Source organism: Anguilla rostrata, chromosome 4 (assembly GCF_018555375.3).
Source record: "Anguilla rostrata isolate EN2019 chromosome 4, ASM1855537v3, whole genome shotgun sequence".
NCBI classification, from domain to species: Eukaryota; Metazoa; Chordata; class Actinopteri; order Anguilliformes; family Anguillidae; genus Anguilla; species Anguilla rostrata.
The window spans coordinates 50,671,267-50,691,388 of record NC_057936.1 but is presented as its reverse complement, the minus strand read 5'-3'; the positions used below and the strand labels follow the sequence as shown (position 1 = coordinate 50,691,388).

The window sequence follows — 20,122 nt, the reverse complement described above, 5'->3', positions numbered from 1 at the left end:
TGCAGTGCTGTCTTACAAATTAACATGAACAGTCAAATGACCTCTTTTTCTACCAGGCAAGGTTAAGTATTCTGCGCAAATCTGCGATGTTTGACTTAGCTTCAAGACCGAAATCTGATCGCAAATCAGCTTTTCCATTTCACAATGGTTCAGTTAGTTATGAAACCCTGGTATGTGAAATGTTGTATAATGATGGATGGTTCCTCTGACACAGAACACTGCGGATCTCCTGCAGTGCTGATGTCACAATGGAACTACCATGGATTTCGTCACAGAATTATGGGCCTAATACCACAAAGAAAACTGGATTCAATTTTGCGGCTTTGGAAAAAAAAAAAAAAAAAAGGCATTTGGAAGTAGCAGGTACAGTTGTTATTTTCACAGTTCACTTAACGATAAAATAAATGGAACTGTACATGACTCATTATTGGGTGTCCTGCCAAAACATAGAGAGGGATTATCATATACAGAAATACCCATAATTAAAAACAAACAGCAGACATAAAGTGCAATAAAACACACTGCTTGGGTGATTTTATACTATTAAAGCCATGATCTCAACAAAGCCCTGGCCTCGTTATTCACTTTCTACTGAGAGTTGTTACTACTTGGAATCCCTCTGAAATTTCCCATAAGGGAATAGAGCTATTACATGAGCTAATATTTTACAACAGACATCACTTATGCATGTAGATGTCAAATTAAATGCTTTTCTCTTCTCTCAACATTCTAAAGGGAATGCAAGATCAGAATTAGATCCAGTGCAAAGACTAGGACTGGATTTAATTATAAAGTGTTGGGTCAAAACAGGTTAAGGTGACCAATTGGAGAGGAGGAATCAATAATGACTTTTGATCTGTAAAACTCCAAATGCATGCAGCGTGCTGCGCTCTAAGACACTAAAACCTATAATCAAAGCCTCCCTTTCAGTGGTAGTACACTCTGTGGCTATCAGTAATACTACTGCAGACATTTAGTGGGCTTCCTCACTGCGCCTGCCTGATATTGCAGTTACTACCAGTCACCTTTTTCAGCGACATTTCACAGTCAAGTCATTAATATGGTAAATCTGCGGTACTGCTGCAATTGCATTAAACTGAAGCTACCTGAGCCAGCTGGCATTGAGCCATTGGCCATTTCAAAGCATGTGACTTCTATGAGCCAAAAAAAAAAGCAGTGATAAGGGGAAGAGCTACACTGCATCTCCTTTCGTGTTATTATTCCCAAGATCGGGAGCGAGAAGGGCGGGAACTCAAAATCTGTTCCCAAGAACTGGTAAACTGGATTATTAGCGTGGGATTATCAAGGTGAGTGCCTAATCTCAATCCCACGAAGAGAGCGGGGTGCGCGTCAGGGCCATACCTGCGTCCTGGCCTTTGGGTCGAGGGTTGCACTGTCTGTGCCCCTGGCAGCTGCGCAGCTCCATCAGCTGTGCGTGGAGCTGGTTCAGGACCTCCCTCTCCACTGAGTAAACCGCATTTGTCAGCTGGGAAAAAAAAGCAGAGCGAAACATTTCAAGCCACAGTTCGGTTAGTCAGACCCAGAGGGGCAGAACAAATCCACCACAGAATGAGCTGTATGGAATCGTAAAGGAAACGTATCTTCTGTTTTTGCGTTAGTGGAGAGTACGCAGGCCATATTGTTAGACATTGAAGCAGGTGAGCTTGTGAAATGGGCCAAGGCTTTATCTCTGAGGCGCTGTGCTCACCTGGTAAGGATCGCTGTTCAGGTCAAAGTATTCCAAGAATCCGGTGGCAAACTCGCAGAAGAGGGTGTTGTGCGTCTCGTTGATTGTCCGTAGGCACCAGTACGTGTTGTTGTTGGAGCTGGTGCAGGCACAGAATCCGCCCACTTCAAAGAGAGCAGGGGATTTAGCAAACTGCAATCTGACATGGTAATACAGGGCTCAGGAACTTTGAAAGCTCCTCCGTGAATGCATTTCAACAGTAATACACTCCCTTTTTAATACGCATTATTTTCCATTTGTATTGAGTGGGTAAATATCAAATTCCTGTGGGTGTGTGTGTGTGAGTACTATGAGTATGGAAGCATTATGAGTAGTGGGTTAACACCTGTATGCTAGTTGTGTAATAAAATGTGTGTGTCAGTAGTGTGGTGTGCCAGTGGCCGTTGTTGTGTGTGAACAGGTGTCAGTGTTGTGGTACATACAGTTCCAGAAGGGTGCGGTCTGCCAGTGGTCGTTGTTGTGTGTGAAGCAGGTCAGTCCAGGCAGGCTACAGTCGTCTCCCTTCTTTTGCCTCTTCTTCAGCTTCCTCTCCTTCTTCCTCCTCCGGATCTCGTTGAAGAGCTGAGCCTTCCCGTCAACCTCCTCCCTGATGGACAGAGAGAGCGGGCCAATCAGGCACCAGTCCCCACTAAATCCGTGATAACACACCCACCCTTTTTGGTAAGACAATCTTGTATGACATCACAGTTAGAAATACAAAAATAAATTCTCATTCTGGAAACAAACCATTCTGTTCATTTTACCACACACCATGTTCTTCTGGACAAATCAATAGATGTGCCCTATTTAGCTAATCAATCCCTGATGTTTCTCATTGGATTCTCTGCCTTGTAAAGGCTGACAGGGAGTTCTGTATCACCCCGGGTTACCAGACTGGGGGGTTTCAATGTTTTTCTTTTTATTTTTTACTGCGCCACCACATTGTTTCCACGTTACACAAACGATGACTTCCAGAACACCACTCCGCTGAACGTGCTGGAGTTTAACTTCCAGGCTTCGCTCCCGTTCCATCGTTCGCTCGTTTGGCACCCCCGGCCGCGGTGCCACTCAGGCGCCCACCGAGACGTTCTGGAGAAACTCTCTTTCGTAAACCCCACTGGCGCCGAGGGTTTGCGAAACAGCGACGAGCTTTCACAAACACGCTACCTCACAGTCTGTCAGAGTCACGCACATTCAACACGCAGCGCTGCTGACTGCCGGAGAATCAATTACCCCAAGGTTCAGCTGTTAAAGCGCAGCACCGCATGGACAAAGATATCTAACATAATCAAGACGGTGAACGTCAGCCACAGTGAATTACTAAGCTCGCTTAACGTTACAGATACGACGTGTGATCGAATAATTCCCTTGGTGTATTTGATCCGTGTTAGACCACACTTTGGCTGAACGCGCTTGGAGACGGACTGTGTTAGTGGAGTCACAACTGACAGGGACAGCGAGGTCGACAGACACACACAAGGCGACGCAGACGGACAGCACCTCTACTCACTTAAACGGGTGAAGATGGTCATTCTTGATCTTCAACCTCTCAGCTTTGTTTCTCAGCCCTTTCACTTTGCTATAGTAGCTGGTTTTTAATGAAGAGAAAACAATAGCTCGTTCACGCCTGCCATCTCAACGATCACAGCAACACCGAAAAGACCCCAGCAATGCATGCAGGGACCCAGAACACTGCAAACACATTTCAAATGTCAAATGCATTTGAATTACGAGTGGAAAACGTCACAGTGTGTGCATCCAAAGACCACAACCCAACTAGACTACTACTATTCAAAAGAGCTGGAAAAAAAAGTTTTATTAGGTTGTCTCCAGATTTCACGATGACAGTGCCAAGACAGGCAAATTGAAGCATGACAATTTTCCATTTAAAGGCAGTGACTGCAGAAGAAAAACAGAAACATACTAACACAAATTGCTTAGTCAATATCACCCTGACAAAGCCTCTACTCTAAGCTCGTAGCGTGACAAATCTTTTGGAACCGAGAGAGGTTCCTTTGGCCCAGTATCATGACTATGGCTGCTACGAGGACAAATGCCTTTCACCTCGCAGACAGCTAGTATCCGAAAGCAGGCAAGTGTGGTAAATGCCTTCATTGTGATAGTGATCGTGAAGTTGCAGGGTGCAGTTCGATACGCGCGGACACAGACTGATATCGGACAGAAAAGGCCCTAAAGTAGCGTGGGCCCTGCTAACAGAATGGCCTTTCTGGGTGGAGGGGGGGCTGTAATTCACACACAGGCCGAGGCTGAGAAGCGACTCTGATCAAACGTAGCGGCAGGGCCTTGAGTCTCTGTCAGCGATGCGGACAGAGAGCGCTGGCCGTCTTCCCAGAAGCCCCTCTGCGTCTCTCGTGGAACGGTTTCACAGGAAAAGCTGTGCTCGTGAGGCAAGCGGTGGCCTTGATCACTGCGCCTGCTCCCTCGCTCATGTCCGTGCCCTGACACCATGGGAAACGGACGCGAAGGAGCTCTGATCGGACCCAGGGAAAGAGTAACCATGGTTACCGCCCGATGCACTGATCAGATATGGACACGCTACGGGGAGGACAGCGGGACAGCAGTTTGGGCATGGACGAAGCAGGAGAGTTTCATCAGCAGAGATTCCACTGTCATTCTGGGCTTTATAATGCTTTATAATGCTGTCATAGCCAACTATACCGGAACATTCTCATAATAACCACTCATCCCATTTATTCACGCCGCATTACAAAAACGAATGTGATGTATATTGTGAATCAACATGAACTCTGATCTGACATCAAGGGACTGATTTTTTTTACAAAGGGGATGGATTTCATGCCACGACACTGGCTGTCAGGTAATTTGGGCGGAGCCTCCAGTAAGCCGGCTCCGTGCGAGGGGGCAGTCCTGCCCCATGCCCGCAGGCTGGGGGGAGGGGGGAGGTGGGGGCAGAACGGCGAGATCGGCAGGACAAACCTCCTCTTTCCGCAGTCGCACTCGTCAGGCCTCCTGCGCTTCAGGTGACCTCTGACCTCCCGCAGGTTCTTGATCTTGTCCTGGAGAGCTTCGATCTGCGGTCGCAATCACAGGAGAGGTCAGGGTGGGGGTCATGTCACGGGGCAGAAGGGTAAGGGCATGAGGGCATGAGGACCAGGGACAGGGCCGTGAGCTCACCTCCTGATCCACGTAGCTCTTGTGGTCCTTCCAGGCCCTGGAGGACTGATAGATCTCCCGCTCGCAGTGCACTGTGTCGTTCATCAGGATGTAGCACCTGCGGGAGAGGAGGGGTGGGCGGGGTCACGTTAAATGAGTACTGAGGGAAAAAACTGCTTGGTGCCAATATTTTAATACAAAGACACAATAGGAATACTTTGTTTGTACAATTAAACCATTTGAACAGTTGCTTAAAAAAACATTTTTAACAATGCACTATGAACAATAAGAAAATAAACAGGGAACTGCAGAGCACACAATAATTAAGGGTCATTTAGAATCTCAATAAAGAGGCCTCATTTGAGAGACCTCCTGAGATCAAATTTCGCTGGAGGCGTGTAGAACTGCAGACCTGCACATTCCGTTGATGAGCCGGGTGGGTGGGACTCACTTGTGCGTGACTTTGACGGAGTTTGGGTAGCCCACCGCGTTGGTGTCATCGGCCAGCATCTCTTCGGAGGCGTCGTCCGACTCGAGGTCGAAGTCCAGCTCCTCCCCCTCCTCCTCTTCCTGCTCGTAGTGCCTCTTGCTGATGTTCCGCGGGCGGAGAGCCGACTTGTCGTCCGCCTGCAGGTCGATGTCGTAGATCTGCCCCTCGAACTCCAACGACAGCGACCGGGAGGGGCGCGTGTGAACAAACCGCGGCCTATAACCTGACAAACGGGACAGGACATATAAGTATCCTGTGCTACCAGGGAATAACACACAGAGGGAAGAAAGAATCCCAGATTGCAGTTTTATTACAAGGCAGGTGCAACTCATATTCACCCCACTAGATGGCCCCCCTATATTCCATACTCACACACTGCAAAGGATTGCTACCCCATATGTAAAATGATTAAATTCAGGGAATACTCAAAACCTCAGTCCTTATTAAGACACCACTGACAAAATTAGGGAATTATATTGACTGTTCTACCTTACTTTTCACTGCATTTAAGGCCTTGAAAATCAAATAGACGTGCCACAAGTATGGCAATAACAATTTTCCCATGTAGCTTGACCATAACATTGTCAGTGCTGCTCATTCAGTCTCCCACCTGTTCCGTATCTTCATTCAAAATGACAACTTGGACTTTACAGGCATGTCTGATTTGGGATAAGGACTACATTACCGTAACAGGATGCGCACATCTGTGGCACTCGCAATCATAATATTTAAAAATATATCTACATTTCCTAGTATCCACATGAATGCTCATATGAAGAGAGATTGTGTGTGCCAAAAGAATGTTGCCAAAAGCTCCCCTAACCCTAAGCAGAGCATTCCCAGACCTCTTTGACCCTTAAAAGAAAACGCTGTACAATATTTTCTCTGAAAAGTTCAATCCTGGACACTTTATAAATCACGGGTCGCACTTCTGCAGCGCAGCGACTAACGCCGTTTTACACGGCGGGAAATCTCCGGCGTGCTTTCTGGAAAGTGCTTTATACCGGCCTCCGGTGCGCAGGCCGGGGAGAAGCAGCCTGAACGCGCGGCGCTAACGCCCGAGACGTGATAAATCGCGCCGGGGGCCCAGCTGGAACCCGGGGGCCACTCACGCTGGCTGCCGGAGTGGGAGAAGTGGCGGTGGCCTCGCCGGTCGCCCCGCCCGGTCCTGTACTGGCCCTCCCCGCAGTCGCAGTCCTTCTCCCGGCCGTCGAACGCCCGAGGCCGCAGGCTCCTCGCTCTCTTCCGCGGGCCCTCCTTGGGCGAGCCCTTGCACTTCTGGATGCGCCACTTCCCCGTGATCTCCTCCACACAGTGCCACTTCTGCCAGGGGACAGCAAGATCGGAGTCAAGGCGCGTCGACAGGCAAGACGCACGCTCTCCGTGCCAGTGAGACTCTGCGACGCAGACAGCGGGGTTTCTGGGTATGCTCAGGGATAATATTTTCAGTGACATTGTTTTCAGTGTGCTGCCAGATTTTCATCCAGACGGGGCTGAGGAGAGACAGTTCTTTCAGGCCGACATTATGCGAAACACAATCCAGTGGAAATGAATAGGAATCAGAATCTCCTGTCCACCAGCATAAAAGCAAACCCTTCAAAACACTGACGCTGCCATGCAGAGTTCACGCTACCCTCAGAGCCTTAATGTTTGACCTTTCCCTGCTGCTCCTACCACCTAAACAACAGCAAAACACAAACAAAGCAAAAACAAACAGAGGAGACAAAGGCGAACATTGTAGCGCTCTCCTCGTTTAGCAGCCGTTTAGAGGGACAGAGACGATTCCCGCCGACCACATTTCAGACATTTGCTCACAACTGTGGGAAACCACATCCAAACAATGGCCGTGGCATACTGATCGAATTTCCTGTGAAGCGCTCCCATCCTGACAGGCAGCTTATGTGTCCGACAGTCTGACGGTAATGTTATATCTGCATGCGGGCCGGGGCGGAGGGGGGGGGGGAGACAGACGGAGGAGGGCGGGGACGGGACGGAGGGGACGGCAGGGGAATCGGTTCGCACGCCACCGGTCGGCGCGGTCGCGGCGTATCCGCGGCGCCCAGTCATGTGGAGAGCGAGCGGCGGCTTTTTTCGGGGGCCCCTCCGTTTACACGGCCACGGGCGAGCGGGCGAGCGAGTGAGCGAGCGAGGCCGGCCGCGGAGTGAAGTCTGGCGTCGCTCCTCTCCTCGCCCCGGCTTTTAGCGCTTTTTTTTCCACCGCGTTCCCCCGCGGCGGGTGAGGACGGGGACGAGAGGCTCGGGGAAACGCGAGTGGGCCGGAGTGACACCGCACGAGCTGCGACCTGCTCCGGGAGGCACAGCCCAAAGCTAACGCAGCTCCGCTAAGCTCCACCCGCACAGAGTCCTCATTTACCTCATTTACTACGAGCAACATGTGAGCAAGTGACAGTTTGCATTCACGCCTCCCTCACTGAAGCTTTACAAGTACCATTACATGAGCATGACAATGAAAGAAAAAGAACCTGCAGGACTGTATATTTTTTCAATCCATTACATTATAGAAGGAGCATCTGGCAAGCCATGGCATCTCTGAACTTTGCCAATGCCACTGGTTAAACCAATGTTACGAAACTAAGATTAGAGGATGGCAGGGCACTGTCATAGAAGCCATGTAGGGGCAGAGCATCAGGCTTATCACAAGTAAAAATATACATGCTATGCTGGTGCCCTTTTGTACCGTATTATTCAGCTTTAGCTCCGAGTTATTAACCGTGTCAGTGCCAAGCCTTCGGTGTCACAGCCCTGTTTAGAATTAGACATGTCACTTCCTGTGTGTTTATAGCCAGGCCGTGGGTGTGATCTGCAGCTGCTGATGGCTCAGCACGGACTCCCCCCATTCTCCTCCTTAAAGGCAGCGTGCGATGGTCAGTCCCGCAGTCAAGTAAGACACATTAGAAGCAAAGGCCATAAAAGCCATAATTCAGAATCATAATTCAAGGCAGGAAGACACATGTCCTCAGTTGCACAGGTGCTGTAAGGCGCTGGCATTCCCACACGAACACACGCTCTCTCACGCTCTCTCACGCTCGCACTCACGCACAAAAACATGCACACACAAGTTCTCTGTTCTACACGAACACACGGCTGCAGACATGCACGTGCACGCACAGACAGACAGACAGACACACACACGCACACACGCACGCAGGGCTAAACTTAGCAGCAGCAGTCTTTAATTAATGACCATATTAAGCTTTACATGCAAACACTTACGCGGTCATAAAACAGGGTCTGTTTTGCATTAGAAGTGCCTAAAAAAAAAAGCCTGTCTGCGTTTTAACGCTACCATGAAATAGTGATAATTTGTATTTTGATTTTTTTTAGCCCGGCCTGATTCACTGCCACGCCGCTTTCGTTTTAAAAGGCACGGGCTCGCCAGCCGCTCCTAAAAGGAGCTGATGAAGGAGCGCTCTCCGAAACAGCTCCAGCGCTGCTCCGCTCGCCGCTCGGTCGCCGTCGCGGCCGGCCGCGCTTCTTCAGCGGGAGCGGGAGAGCAGCGCTTCTTCAGCGGGAGCGGGAGAGCGGCGCTTCGGAGGCCGTTTCTGGCTCCGCCGCCTGGCCCAGTCATAAAAAAAAAGCAGCTCCCGGCCCTCGCGGAGTGGAAACGTTTCGGTTTTTTCCGTGACGGCGGTGCTTCCATTAGCGCGGGATGGTGAGACGGGGTCGGAACCAGACCTGTGCGGCTAGACGGACTGAAGCTATATTAGCCCGGTGGGATGCGGGCATGCGTATGTGCTGTATGGGGCGGTGCGGGGGGGCGGGGGGGGGGCGGTTGGGCGGGAGGTGGCTGTGGAAAGTTTACCTGTCCGGGCTGCTCGCAGGGGGTCTGGAACTCGGCCTGCTGGCACACCTCCTTCACCTTCTTGTACTTGGGCAGGCTGTTGGTCTGCTGGGTGCTCAGGCTGCCGCCGGCGTCCTCCTTCTTGCGCAGGATTTTCCTGCAACGGGAGCGGGGGTCTGGTGAGGAGGCGGCGGGCGGGGCTGGAACGCTGCGCGGCGCGGGTTACTGCGGTTACACTGCGACTTTGAGGTCAGTCACGTGACCCCCCCACCCCGCTCGGGCACAGCCTCCAGCCAGGGTCCCCCAACTCGGGCCTGCCAGCGCTCACCGCCGTCTCATAATACCAAAAAAAGAACCGCCGCAGTGACAGAGAAGAGAACAAACAACCCTCCGGGGCTTGAATTCAGCGGCTGTGTACGAGGTTCTCTTTAACGCATCAGCTACCGTCGCGAATGTGCTCTGGCTGTGACAAGGCAAAGGCCAGACCCGTTTGCAGCCAATAGGATCCTTACAGCGAATATCAGGTACCGTCTTTCTTCATCTCCGTTCCTTATCTCTTGGTCATTTTTTTTTTCCCTTACCCTATCTCAATGTGAGTGATGCCCATTCAATAAAATCAGTTTAACCCGCAGGGGCTACCTATACGACAGGCAACTCTACTACACAGAAAAACATCACCACCAATAAAGGAATCACTGTGAGTGACATTCACAAGCACATAAAATGAATGAAAGTTTGAGTTAAATGGCAAAAAGCCAAAGACACACACATTAATTATTTATGCAGAAGCAGTTCCTTTAATATGCCAGCAGGGGGAGCTTATATTTGCCACAGAGGCTACTTAAACTCCCTCTCTGAGTCCACTTCCAATAGAATGGGCCACACTGCATGTGAAACCCTTCGGGGGAAAACCGTCTCTGAACGCCTCTCTGGAGAGCCTAACGGCAGAGATTTGTGGGACTACAGCGTCCGGAGCCGCGCGTTCCCAACGAAGCGCCCGCGGCGTTAGGGCAGCTCGGCGTGTTAAGCGATACATGGACGGGGCCCTTAAAACCGCAGCGCATCGCGTTCACCGGCGCGTTTTCGGTGGCGCTTCCCAGCGCGGCCGGACCGGACGTTTTCACCGGCGGGCAGACCCCGTAGCTGCCGGGCTTCGGTGAGGGGAGGGGGCGGGGTAGTGTTCCTGAGAAACACGCAGGTGCTCCCCGTATCACGGGCGCATTCCTCCTCTGACACCCCGTGAGACCTCCTGTGTGTGTATCGAGTGAGGCTTCCTGTCATTCCTCAGGTAACGCCACCCCCGCCGCTGGGAGACTTTGTTTATCTTTGTGCGTGTCTAGCTCCCGAGCGGCGGTGTAATGTACCCAGGAGTCTCGGAGGCCGAGGGCGGGGGGGCCGACCGGAGTTTAAGGGGGGCTGGGTGTTTCGGGAGTGGCGCTGGCAGAATGTGCCGCGCTCCAGACAAAGACGTGCTCGTCCTCTGCTGACAGGGGAAAACGAACACCCCGCAAAGCCGGGTCAGTGAACCGCCCACCCCCCCGGGGGGGCACGAGATATCGCAGCGCGCCGGTAACTTTAGACAGCTGCACGTCACTGGCCAAACGCATTCGCGTAAAAATTCTCCAAACACTAACCTGAGCCCTAACCCTAACACAGGCCAGCTATCCAGGCCATGCTGGTCTGGAGCCTGTTCGGAGTACTGAGGAAAGCAAACAAGCAAAGGACTGGGAATCTGGTTCTGAGGAACGCTGGACATGAAGAGCCCAGGAAAATGTAACATTTGCGTCATCCGTGTCCGCTGCGGGCCCGTGACTCAGTGATAAGAAACAGGAATAAGAACTCTTACCCTCTTTCCACCAGGAATGTGTCTCTCCAGACTCTGGCTTTCCGGTTTGGTTTGAACCTGAAGTGCAACGAAATGCAATCATTTTATGGAATACTTTTGCCATGGAATCCCTGCGAGCTTGTTAGTTTAACATTTATCCCACATTATGCAACTTTCCAGCAGTGCCCTCAGGGTGCGGTGCACCCCTGACAAAGAACAAAAAAAAGAGATTCACTTTATTTTATTCTCTCTCACAATCACACGCCTATGATCGCCTATAATCACAGGCCTTCTGATTAACCTATTCATCATAGCGGTACAGGATATAAATGTAATTAATGAGTTCAATTAAGGAAAAAAATTAAAATTGCGACCTCCTAACTCTCCACTGTAATTTAAAACAAATGTATATCTGGAACATGAGAACACTTCCTCTCAGACCAAAGGGTTAATTGTTTTAAGAGTACAGTTGTTAAACAGGTAATTCCTGTTCACAGATGAGTCAGAAAAGGCCTGGTTGCTCCTGTGTGTCTTTAGTACTCAATCCACCGCACGCTCTGTGTTCTCCTGCTTGTGTACGTTACAGTAACACGTGGCATGGGGTCCCCTGAGGAGAGGCGTCAGACAGATCGGCCTGGATTTTCCACAGGATTGCTGCGTGAGATGCGGTCGGATAAAAATGAAATGTTGAACGCGACCTCTCACCTGTTCCCCGTTCGCTCCTGCTCCAGAAGTTTGAGGATGGACTTGCCGTCCATGTCGGGAGGCGTGTCCAGCCCCGCGATGTCCAGGATGGTGGGGGCCAAATCGATATTCAGCACCAGCTGAGTATTGCTGCAGATGCACAGTGTAAAAAAAAAAGCACATTCAGCAGGGTTGATGCCTCAAACACTCCAAGAAAGTACACACAACATTATTAGTCAAATCATTTAAAATTAATCTGTTTTCACTGTCTGATAGCTGTCTGTGGGTCTCCACAAGCCAAAAACAAATGAGATAAATAATATATCATTCCAAAATGCCATACTGCACAAATGGAACTGTAGGTGGAGGTGGTCATGTGACCAACTGGTCTTACACTGCTCCTGGTTCCACGTTGGGGCCCCGGACGAAGAAGGGCACCCTGATGTCGAAGTCGTAGGGCATGGACTTCCCCTTCACCAGCCCGAACTGGCCGATGTGGTAGCCGTGGTCCGCCGTGTAGATGACGTAGGTGTTGTCCAGCTCCCCCGTCTCCACCAGAGTCTCGTATATCTGTGCGGGCGGCAGCACGGATCTGCGTCAGGCCACCGACACCGACACCACCGCGGGCGACAACCACAGCACACAGAAGACCGACCTTCTGACCACACGGGTGTTTGTGAGGCTAGGCTAGGCTAGCCACCGCGCACAGTGTAAATATAATGCTCGCATTCATTCGCTCTCTCTGTGTCTCTCCCGCAGTACACATCCAAAACCCACAGCCGTGGCCGGGGCAGTGGGCGAAACTGGGGATTCGCTCACTTACCCGCTGTACGGAATCATCCACGGACATGAGGGTTTGAAGTCTCTTGCGGTGCAGGAAGTTGGTGAACTCCATGTGGATGGGCTTCATCGGGCCTGTGTACTGCATGATCCAGTGTTTGTCCATGTTGGGTGCGTAGTTGTAGCTGGGTGTACTAGGGACAGAATACACAGGTATAAGGGCAGACCACAAAGCTCTTCAGGTATAACAGTGTACTAAGAGCATAACACATAGATATTCAGGTATAACTGGGAGTACTAAAAGCATAACACACAGCCCTTCAGGTTTAACTGGGCATTCTAGGGGTAGAAATCACAGTGCTTCTGTTGTAATAGGGGAGAAGACTTTCTGTAAGCACCTCTTCACATTTTGGCAATCCCACCTCTCCATTCCATAACCAGAGGGCTGGCTATTCATTTATCTGCTCTCTTGACATGTCTGACAAGCGCCTGAAGAGGCTGGCTGATGGCTGTTTGCACAGGCAAATTCACTAATTCTCCCTGGAAGGTGGTTATTCCAGGGATTTCTGTCCATCGCTCCACGCGGAGTCCCAGGAATCAGGGGCGCTTTGGCGAGGAGAAATCCATTTGAGGGCTGGGCACACGGCTAAGAAAATAATTTCTCCCCGACCAGCCACCCCAAAGAAAACAGGACTCCCAGGATGAGATTTTAATATGCACGGCGCGTTCGGAGTGGGGAAGGAAAGCGCGGGTACATAAAAGGGACCGATCTTGTTTTTGGAACCGGGGGGCATTCCACTTGTCGCTCCCGTTGGCCGAGGCCTTCGCCCGACGCTCCGTCTACCCATCGGCTCACCCAGCTCCGCCCCTTAATGGACTCCCGCGACAGAGGCCGTCCATTCCGATGGAGCCCGCGGCTTCTGCCCTCTCCTCCCGCGGCTCCTTTTGTCCGCCGGCTGAACTTTTCACCCAGCCAGAGGAGCGGACTAATGCGCCTCACAATGGAAGCCCGTCTCTTTGCACCGCGCCGCTGAGGCACGGCCGGGGCCGACGAAAGCCGACAGGAATGCGGGGGTCAGACAAATAAATCAATCGATACCGGGGGAGAGGCGGCACCTGACGCCGCGCCGTGCAGCGCGGGGCTGAGCCGAGCCGCGGTCCCCCTCCCGGAACCTCCATCGCTCCTGCTCCGCTGAACGATGAGCGGGCGCGGCGGCCGCTCCGCTTGGCATTTCGCGGGTATGCCGGGACGGCGGCGGGGAGCCTGACGCGTTAATAAACACGGCCTTTTCTGCCGCGTCACACGGGCTGGCCGGTCCTCTCCTGCCAGAGGCCTTCTCCGCGCTCTCAGACGCGGCGCGTCAGCGGGAAACACCTCCGGTGGGGAATGCTAATAGCGTTAGCATCAAACCCCCCGCTGCTCTCGCTTCTTACAGCGCGCCCGCTCCTCCTCTGATTTACAGGGGCTGGTTCACTGCGACGGCAGCTCTCCACGTGCGTTTTGGATGAACTGTACTGGTTAGCCAGGAGGACTGCCAGCTCCACACGTGCACACACACGCACACACACACACACACACATCTGTATGATCTCCACTGCCTGAATCCAGCCTGGCTCGGACAGCAGCTTTCCTGAACACCTCCATCAGAACGACACCTCTACCAGTCACTGAAGCATCTCGCGCAGGTTCAACCGCTCCAGCGCCAACTGAAAGCCCGTAAGAATTGTGAAGACAGTGTGGCACTTTGCCAGCTCGTACTGTGGAGGCCAGGAGGGGAGGGGGGGTAAGATCAGATGCAGCCATGCTGTCCCCCCTCACCCCCCGCCCCCCGCCCCCCCCCATCAGCCTGGTGCCGGTCCCGAGCTGGCTAACGCGTACTAACTCACCGAGCGGCAATTCACACACCGAAACAACATGCCAGTCACACCGTGCCCCGGGGGCCCCGTACAGGCTGGAGCTATTCAGGGCCCCGGGTTCGCACTAAAAATAAATTAATAATGCAACAAAGGGTTCCTCTAAAGCAAACAATGCATTCCACATATCAGAGGGGCTGCAGAGTGAGAGCTCTGATTGATATGGGGGGAGGTCAGGAAGTCCTCTGGAGCGGGGGGGCAGGGTTTGGGGTGGGGGTGGGGGGCAGAGGAGCTCTACTGCCCTGCTGCTGTCTCTCGGGGGCCTCTCTGTGGGGGGGTGGGGTTTGGGTGGGGGGTACCCAGCGAATGGCTGGGTGTGTGAGGAGCTAAGGACAAACAGCCGCACGCAGAGAGACCGGTGATGACAGTGGAAACCCATAGCGGGTTTGGCTCTGTTACAGTGTTCCGCACAGGCTTGCCCATCCTGATCATACGTTTCCTGAACTATTCCTGGACTGGAAATCAGTTCTGATTTACGGTGGTAAAAGGAGGCAGCCCAGAGCATCTCTTCAGCGAGCACAACATCTCCCAGTCCACAAACTTCACAGTCAAGCGCATGTAGTTAACAATTCTGTGAAAGCCACCTCAGCAGATCGCTGTTAATGTATTGGAAAATATGCCTCCAGTCATTCTCAAAAGGAAAACTAGTTCTGTCTTCAAATTAAGCGCTCAAGCAAAAACTCAATGGCAAGGATTGATATTTTTAAACTTTTCCATGCAAGAAAAAAGGTTTCACATAGCATGCAACACCCACCGAAACAAAAATTACAGAGAAGCTTAAATGCACACACAAACAACAGCTGTGACCACACTGTCAATCACATCAATACAACTGCTCTTGACTAACCTGCAGTGACTACCGCTGACTTTGAGCAATTTTTTTTATGCCGCACTACGTGCTCAAATACGCTCTCGGGAATTCACAAAGACTCTTTCACATGCAGTTCTAATTTTCTCCTCTACTCCACATACACGCACAGAGCGAAATGGGAGACTGATAGAAGAGTGCACTAACACCAGTCAGGAGGAAGGGGCCTCTGAACATGCACTGGGAGTTACAGGATGAGCAGGGACCAAGGGAAGGGTGTACTAACATGGGAAGGGTGTACTAACAAGGGAAGGGTGTACTAACAAGGGAAGGGTGTACTAACATGAGCTGGGTGGTACAGTATAAACCGGGAGAAACAGGGTATGCCAGCACAGGGAGACACGGTGTGAACATGGGAGCCTGAGAGCAGGCTCTCCCTGGCCCCCTGGCCGGTGGTAAAGCGCGGAGAGGAGAAGGCGTGTGCTCACATGTGCTGGGAGGCGTTGGGGAAGTGGCCGGAGTACTGCGGGGCGGAGTCCTCGGGCCCGTGCGGCGCGGCGTGGCTGATCACCATCATCACCGGCCGGTGCGGGAACATCCGCTTGGACGTCCGGAAGAAGTTGATGCTGTCGTTGGTTATCAGATCTGTGAAATAATCCTGGATCGAGGAGGAAAAAAAAAAAGGAGAATAGAGTGAGTCCCTTAATACAAGCTGAAAAGCACGCTACGCAGTGTTTCCAGAAGCGTCCTGCAGACTGCACCGCAAACTCGACGCTCGGGGACAGCTCCTGTCGCAAGGCAGCAGCTTCAGAAAAGTGAGCTAACAAGCGCGTGATGGGAGCGTGTGTCTGAACTGGATTTGCCTGTTCCAGCATGCGGCTCTGTGAGACTGCTGTGTTTAATGATAAGGGGATTCAGGAGGCCAAGGCTGACAGTCACCGCCATGGCCAGGGGAGGACACAGCTCATCGCTCGGCTCACTGTTGTGACTGCAGGAGCAGCTCTCTCGCCCCCCGTGCTTGAGAAGGGTGGCAGAGCGCAGGCCGTGGCGGCAGGCACGGCTGATCCCGTGTGCAGATTGGGGCGCCTCTGCACAGCTGCGGGGGCACACCCCATTTTGGGTCAATATGGGGCTTAGGGACTCCCAGCTGGGGCCCTAGTGCTCGTCCGCCACCCACCGGCTCCAGCACATTAACACGGCAACAAGGCTTCTGTGGGGTTGATTTAGGGCAGGGGTCTCGAACTAAAGACTTGGAGTGCCCAACTGTCTGTTGGTTTTCAGCATGTTTCAGAGCTTAAGTGCACGTTACATACTTATGTACCGTCTCCAAGGCCTTAATTGGCTGTTGACTGAAAGAAAGCCACAGACAGCCGCAGACGCTGTGGGCCTCCAGGACTGGTGTTGACTGGAGTCCCTGATTTAGGCCTATGGTTCACAGGTCTGGCAGTGGCCCTAGCCGTCTGGCGCTACATCTTTCTTTAAATGCCTCGCTGCTCAAGTGGTAAATTAATCTTTGTTCCAGACATCAGCAGGGCAGCTTGTATGTGCAAGCATGGATGCACATGTATATGCCTGAAACTGTTCCCTTGTTAAGTCTCAATATTTTGAAGAAGCGGTCAAATGCACATATGAATACTACATTTTAAAAGGTCTGGGTTCACTGGGTTCAACCTCTTCTCCTCCTCTCCCTTCTTGTAATTTCTCCTGTATTTCTCCAATATTGATATGCTGATAGGAAAACATGCCAGCATGCATGTACACACACACACGCACGCACGCACACACACAATCAGTTTCTGCGATATACTGACGCACAGAAAAATCTCCCTTGTCTTCGCTACTGTTGGCAGGCACGAACATAAGATAGAAATTGTTTTCCCAAAACCAAAATACTGCACGGTGTGAACAAATGAACAAACAAATGAATAAAAGCTGTGCACAAAGCCCTGCGCCTCTGTCTGTCCGCCCTGAGTCACTGAGCGGAGGGAATGAGTCAGAGAGGAGGGAGAGGCGAGGGTGCGTGATAATGAAGTTGTTCGTGCGCACGCCTCAGAGTAATAAAACCAGTGATAAAACCACTAATAGAGAAATAATGAGTCACCGCTGCCTATTTCAGACACACCAGAATCTGTTTCCTGTACCTCGTGCCAACTGGCCTGGTGTGAGATATGCGTGCATATATTTATATATAACTACTTTATGCATTGACATGTCATACATAATGATGAGACTAAATGCACGCACTAGATCTATCAAGATACTGCTACTGCCCAGGTTTAGGAGATGACATGACATAACAACATAACATAACACATACATAACATAACACAACACAACATAACACAATGACAAGAACAGGCCATTCAACCCAACAATGCTTGCCATTTTCCCACCTCTAAAGTGTACCTAGTGCTCGATTTACCTACAGACTAGATAGTATCTTGCACCATATCAAGCCTGGTCTAGAAAACCCCTAGAGTTTCTGCCTTAGCTGCACATCCAAGGATATGACTGATTTATCCATTACCATGTCACACAGAGTGATGTGACTAATCCATACACCACATCCCTCCATTTGCCAATGCCACCAATAGTGAGGGTAGAGAAGACAACACCACTATAATGAAGCAGGGACTCATATTTGTCCATTCAACCAGAACTGATTCAAATGTGTCTTCACGGCGTGTCTCTATAATAATTTATAGAATATGCTCCTAGTCTCACCTAAGGAGCTCTCAACCTGAGCTGCTTCTCAACCAGCGGGCAACTTTGCACATTCGTCTGATTCAACAAGCGAGTCATTTCACATCTGAACACCATTCCAAACACTTATTTACCCAATCCATCAAACTAGCCTAAAATAAATAATGAAGCATGCCAAATGGTCTTGCGTCCAGACCAAGACACCTTCACTGCGGCTCCACGGGGCCAAACAGCCCCAACCTGTACGATGCTGGCGAATAGCACGGCTGGGAAAACAAATTCAGGTTTGTCAGCCATTCCGAGACAACATAGGCTACGGGAATCTAACGGTCCACAAACCGATCCTTCTCTGACTGCACATTTATCACCTTGCTCATATCCTGAGTCTGACACCGAGATGGCAAAACGTTTGGTTTGCCAACTATTTGTAACGTGGATCGGTTCCATCGTCTCAAAAAAAAAACAGTAGCGCGGAGCCATTTCTAAACAAACGTACTCACTGTCAAACCCCTTGACTTGTTTGCATTACAGGGCCGTATCGACGAGCAAAACGCTAAACTGCGGTGACAGGGAGTCGAGGAGATGCCAGGGAAACACAGTCCCTTTCAACACCGCTGAGTTCTGTGGTAACTGAGAAACACACTGGGACCGCAGTCAAACGGTGCCTACAGGTATTCAGGAGCAAATATCGCATTTGGCCTGTAAGCGGGAGAGGTGATCAGGTTCATGAGCCTCCTGTTGGCAGGCGAGGGCCCCCACGGGGCTCTGCCGAGGTGCTAGCGGGCACATACCTTGGAATACTCCGCGCCGTGCTTCTCCTTGTAGCCGTTCCGACAGACGGTGTAATTATAGAAGCGGGAATTTTTGATGAGCCCCACCCATTCCCGCCACCCGGGCGGAATGTAGCTGCCATTGTACTCGTTAAGGTACTTCCCAAAGAATGCTGCGGGAAAAAAACAGAGAGGCGTGAGCAGGAGAGAAAGTCGACGTCGAAATCGACGGCGGCTCCCGACAGGAAGAGCCCCGCAGCATCTCAGCGAGGCTAATCCATGCTTGTAGCGCTGGTCCAATTTAAGACCCACAGGGGATCAGGTTGCTGGGACTCCCTGGTTTTCCTTGATCAATAACAGTAGGCCTCTCCTCTTCTCTCCTAATAGGCCATCCGTGGATGTGGCCTCTTTCTAAAGTACCTGTAAATGTATGTTTACATTTGTGTGTGCTTCTTTTCTCCAAACCATGCTAAACATTTCCCCAAATCCAGGCAAACTGCCAGTCTACCCCAGAGAGCTAATTGTAGGCTAACATATCAGCGAGAAACCACAAGTAGTGCTGGAGCCCACAAGTGTCTATTCATGAGAAAACCGGCACGCCACTCATACTGCCAGATGGCATTTTGGATTTTCTCCACCATGGGTTACAATAAAACAGATTATCTTCATTTAATCTTTTAATTAGTAAGTAATTTTTAAAATCAATAATACAATTCTGTTTAAGGCTATGGTTGCAACAGTATTGAGTACTGGCTGTTTTCTCGCATTTGGGACTGTACAGCTTGTCTTGTTTGGCAGATTCCTGTGGAAATCTTTGGCTGTAAATTTGTCCAACAATGTGTCAAGCACTCTGGTGTGAAGATATCACATTATGATAGATACTCAACACAAAAAATAAAATAAACTTTATGCAGAGAACAGACATTCCACTGTGAACATCGGGAGAACTCACACTTTCCTCACTCAAAAGCCTGTACAGTGACTTGCAGAAGCCATCCTAAGTTAGCACCATTGCAATGCCTTGCTGGTCAGCCTACCAGCTCGTGCTATTGCGGCGCTGCAACAAACTTACAATGCAGCGGCCCATTCGCTTTTCAGCCTAAATTCTCGCATGCTACGCCATAGCTAAACACTCTCCACTGGCTTCTGGGAGCTGCCTGCGGTGAATTCAAATGACTCACACTAACATACCAAGCAGTGAATGGTACTGCCCCTTCCTATCTTCAGACGATGATTACAACACACACTCCAACCAGACCTCTCCAACTCCCATTCTTTCAGCAGCTGGCTGTCCCAGCTCCTCATCAAAAAGCTAACCTTTCCAGATTGCACCTCAATGTTTCTATTTTTTTTAAAAATACTACCCACCCTTCCCTTTATCTTGTAGTTCTTGCCCACAATGTAAAAAGCACCTGTGTCTTGCAGCCGAAAGTGGCTGCTAAGCGACTGAACGGTGAGCAGTACAGTGAACGGCGAGCCTCTTAC

The 20,122-nt window shown here is 50.9% G+C and overlaps 1 protein-coding gene across 9 annotated transcripts in view; it reads right to left on the bottom strand.

Moving 5' to 3' along the window:
- sulf1 (sulfatase 1) overlaps positions 1 to 20,122 on the bottom strand; it is a 104,269-nt gene that overhangs the window by 6,108 nt on the left and 78,039 nt on the right. For 8 of the 9 annotated variants that reach the window (XM_064333037.1, XM_064333036.1, XM_064333040.1 and 5 more), the window contains 15 exons: positions 18,659 to 18,810; positions 15,653 to 15,822; positions 12,486 to 12,636; positions 12,057 to 12,232; positions 11,684 to 11,812; positions 11,000 to 11,056; positions 9,175 to 9,310; positions 6,464 to 6,674; positions 5,313 to 5,574; positions 4,883 to 4,979; positions 4,685 to 4,779; positions 3,237 to 3,314; positions 2,170 to 2,333; positions 1,709 to 1,851; positions 1,363 to 1,486 (listed from right to left, as the gene is read on the bottom strand). In XM_064333037.1, coding sequence (XP_064189107.1) covers positions 1,363 to 1,486; positions 1,709 to 1,851; positions 2,170 to 2,333; positions 3,237 to 3,314; positions 4,685 to 4,779; positions 4,883 to 4,979; positions 5,313 to 5,574; positions 6,464 to 6,674; positions 9,175 to 9,310; positions 11,000 to 11,056; positions 11,684 to 11,812; positions 12,057 to 12,232; positions 12,486 to 12,636; positions 15,653 to 15,822; positions 18,659 to 18,810 — 2,145 coding nt within the window. The remainder of the gene's footprint in view (positions 1 to 1,362; positions 1,487 to 1,708; positions 1,852 to 2,169; positions 2,334 to 3,236; positions 3,315 to 4,684; positions 4,780 to 4,882; positions 4,980 to 5,312; positions 5,575 to 6,463; positions 6,675 to 9,174; positions 9,311 to 10,999; positions 11,057 to 11,683; positions 11,813 to 12,056; positions 12,233 to 12,485; positions 12,637 to 15,652; positions 15,823 to 18,658; positions 18,811 to 20,122) is intronic. The other variant, XM_064333039.1, reaches the window with a different exon arrangement.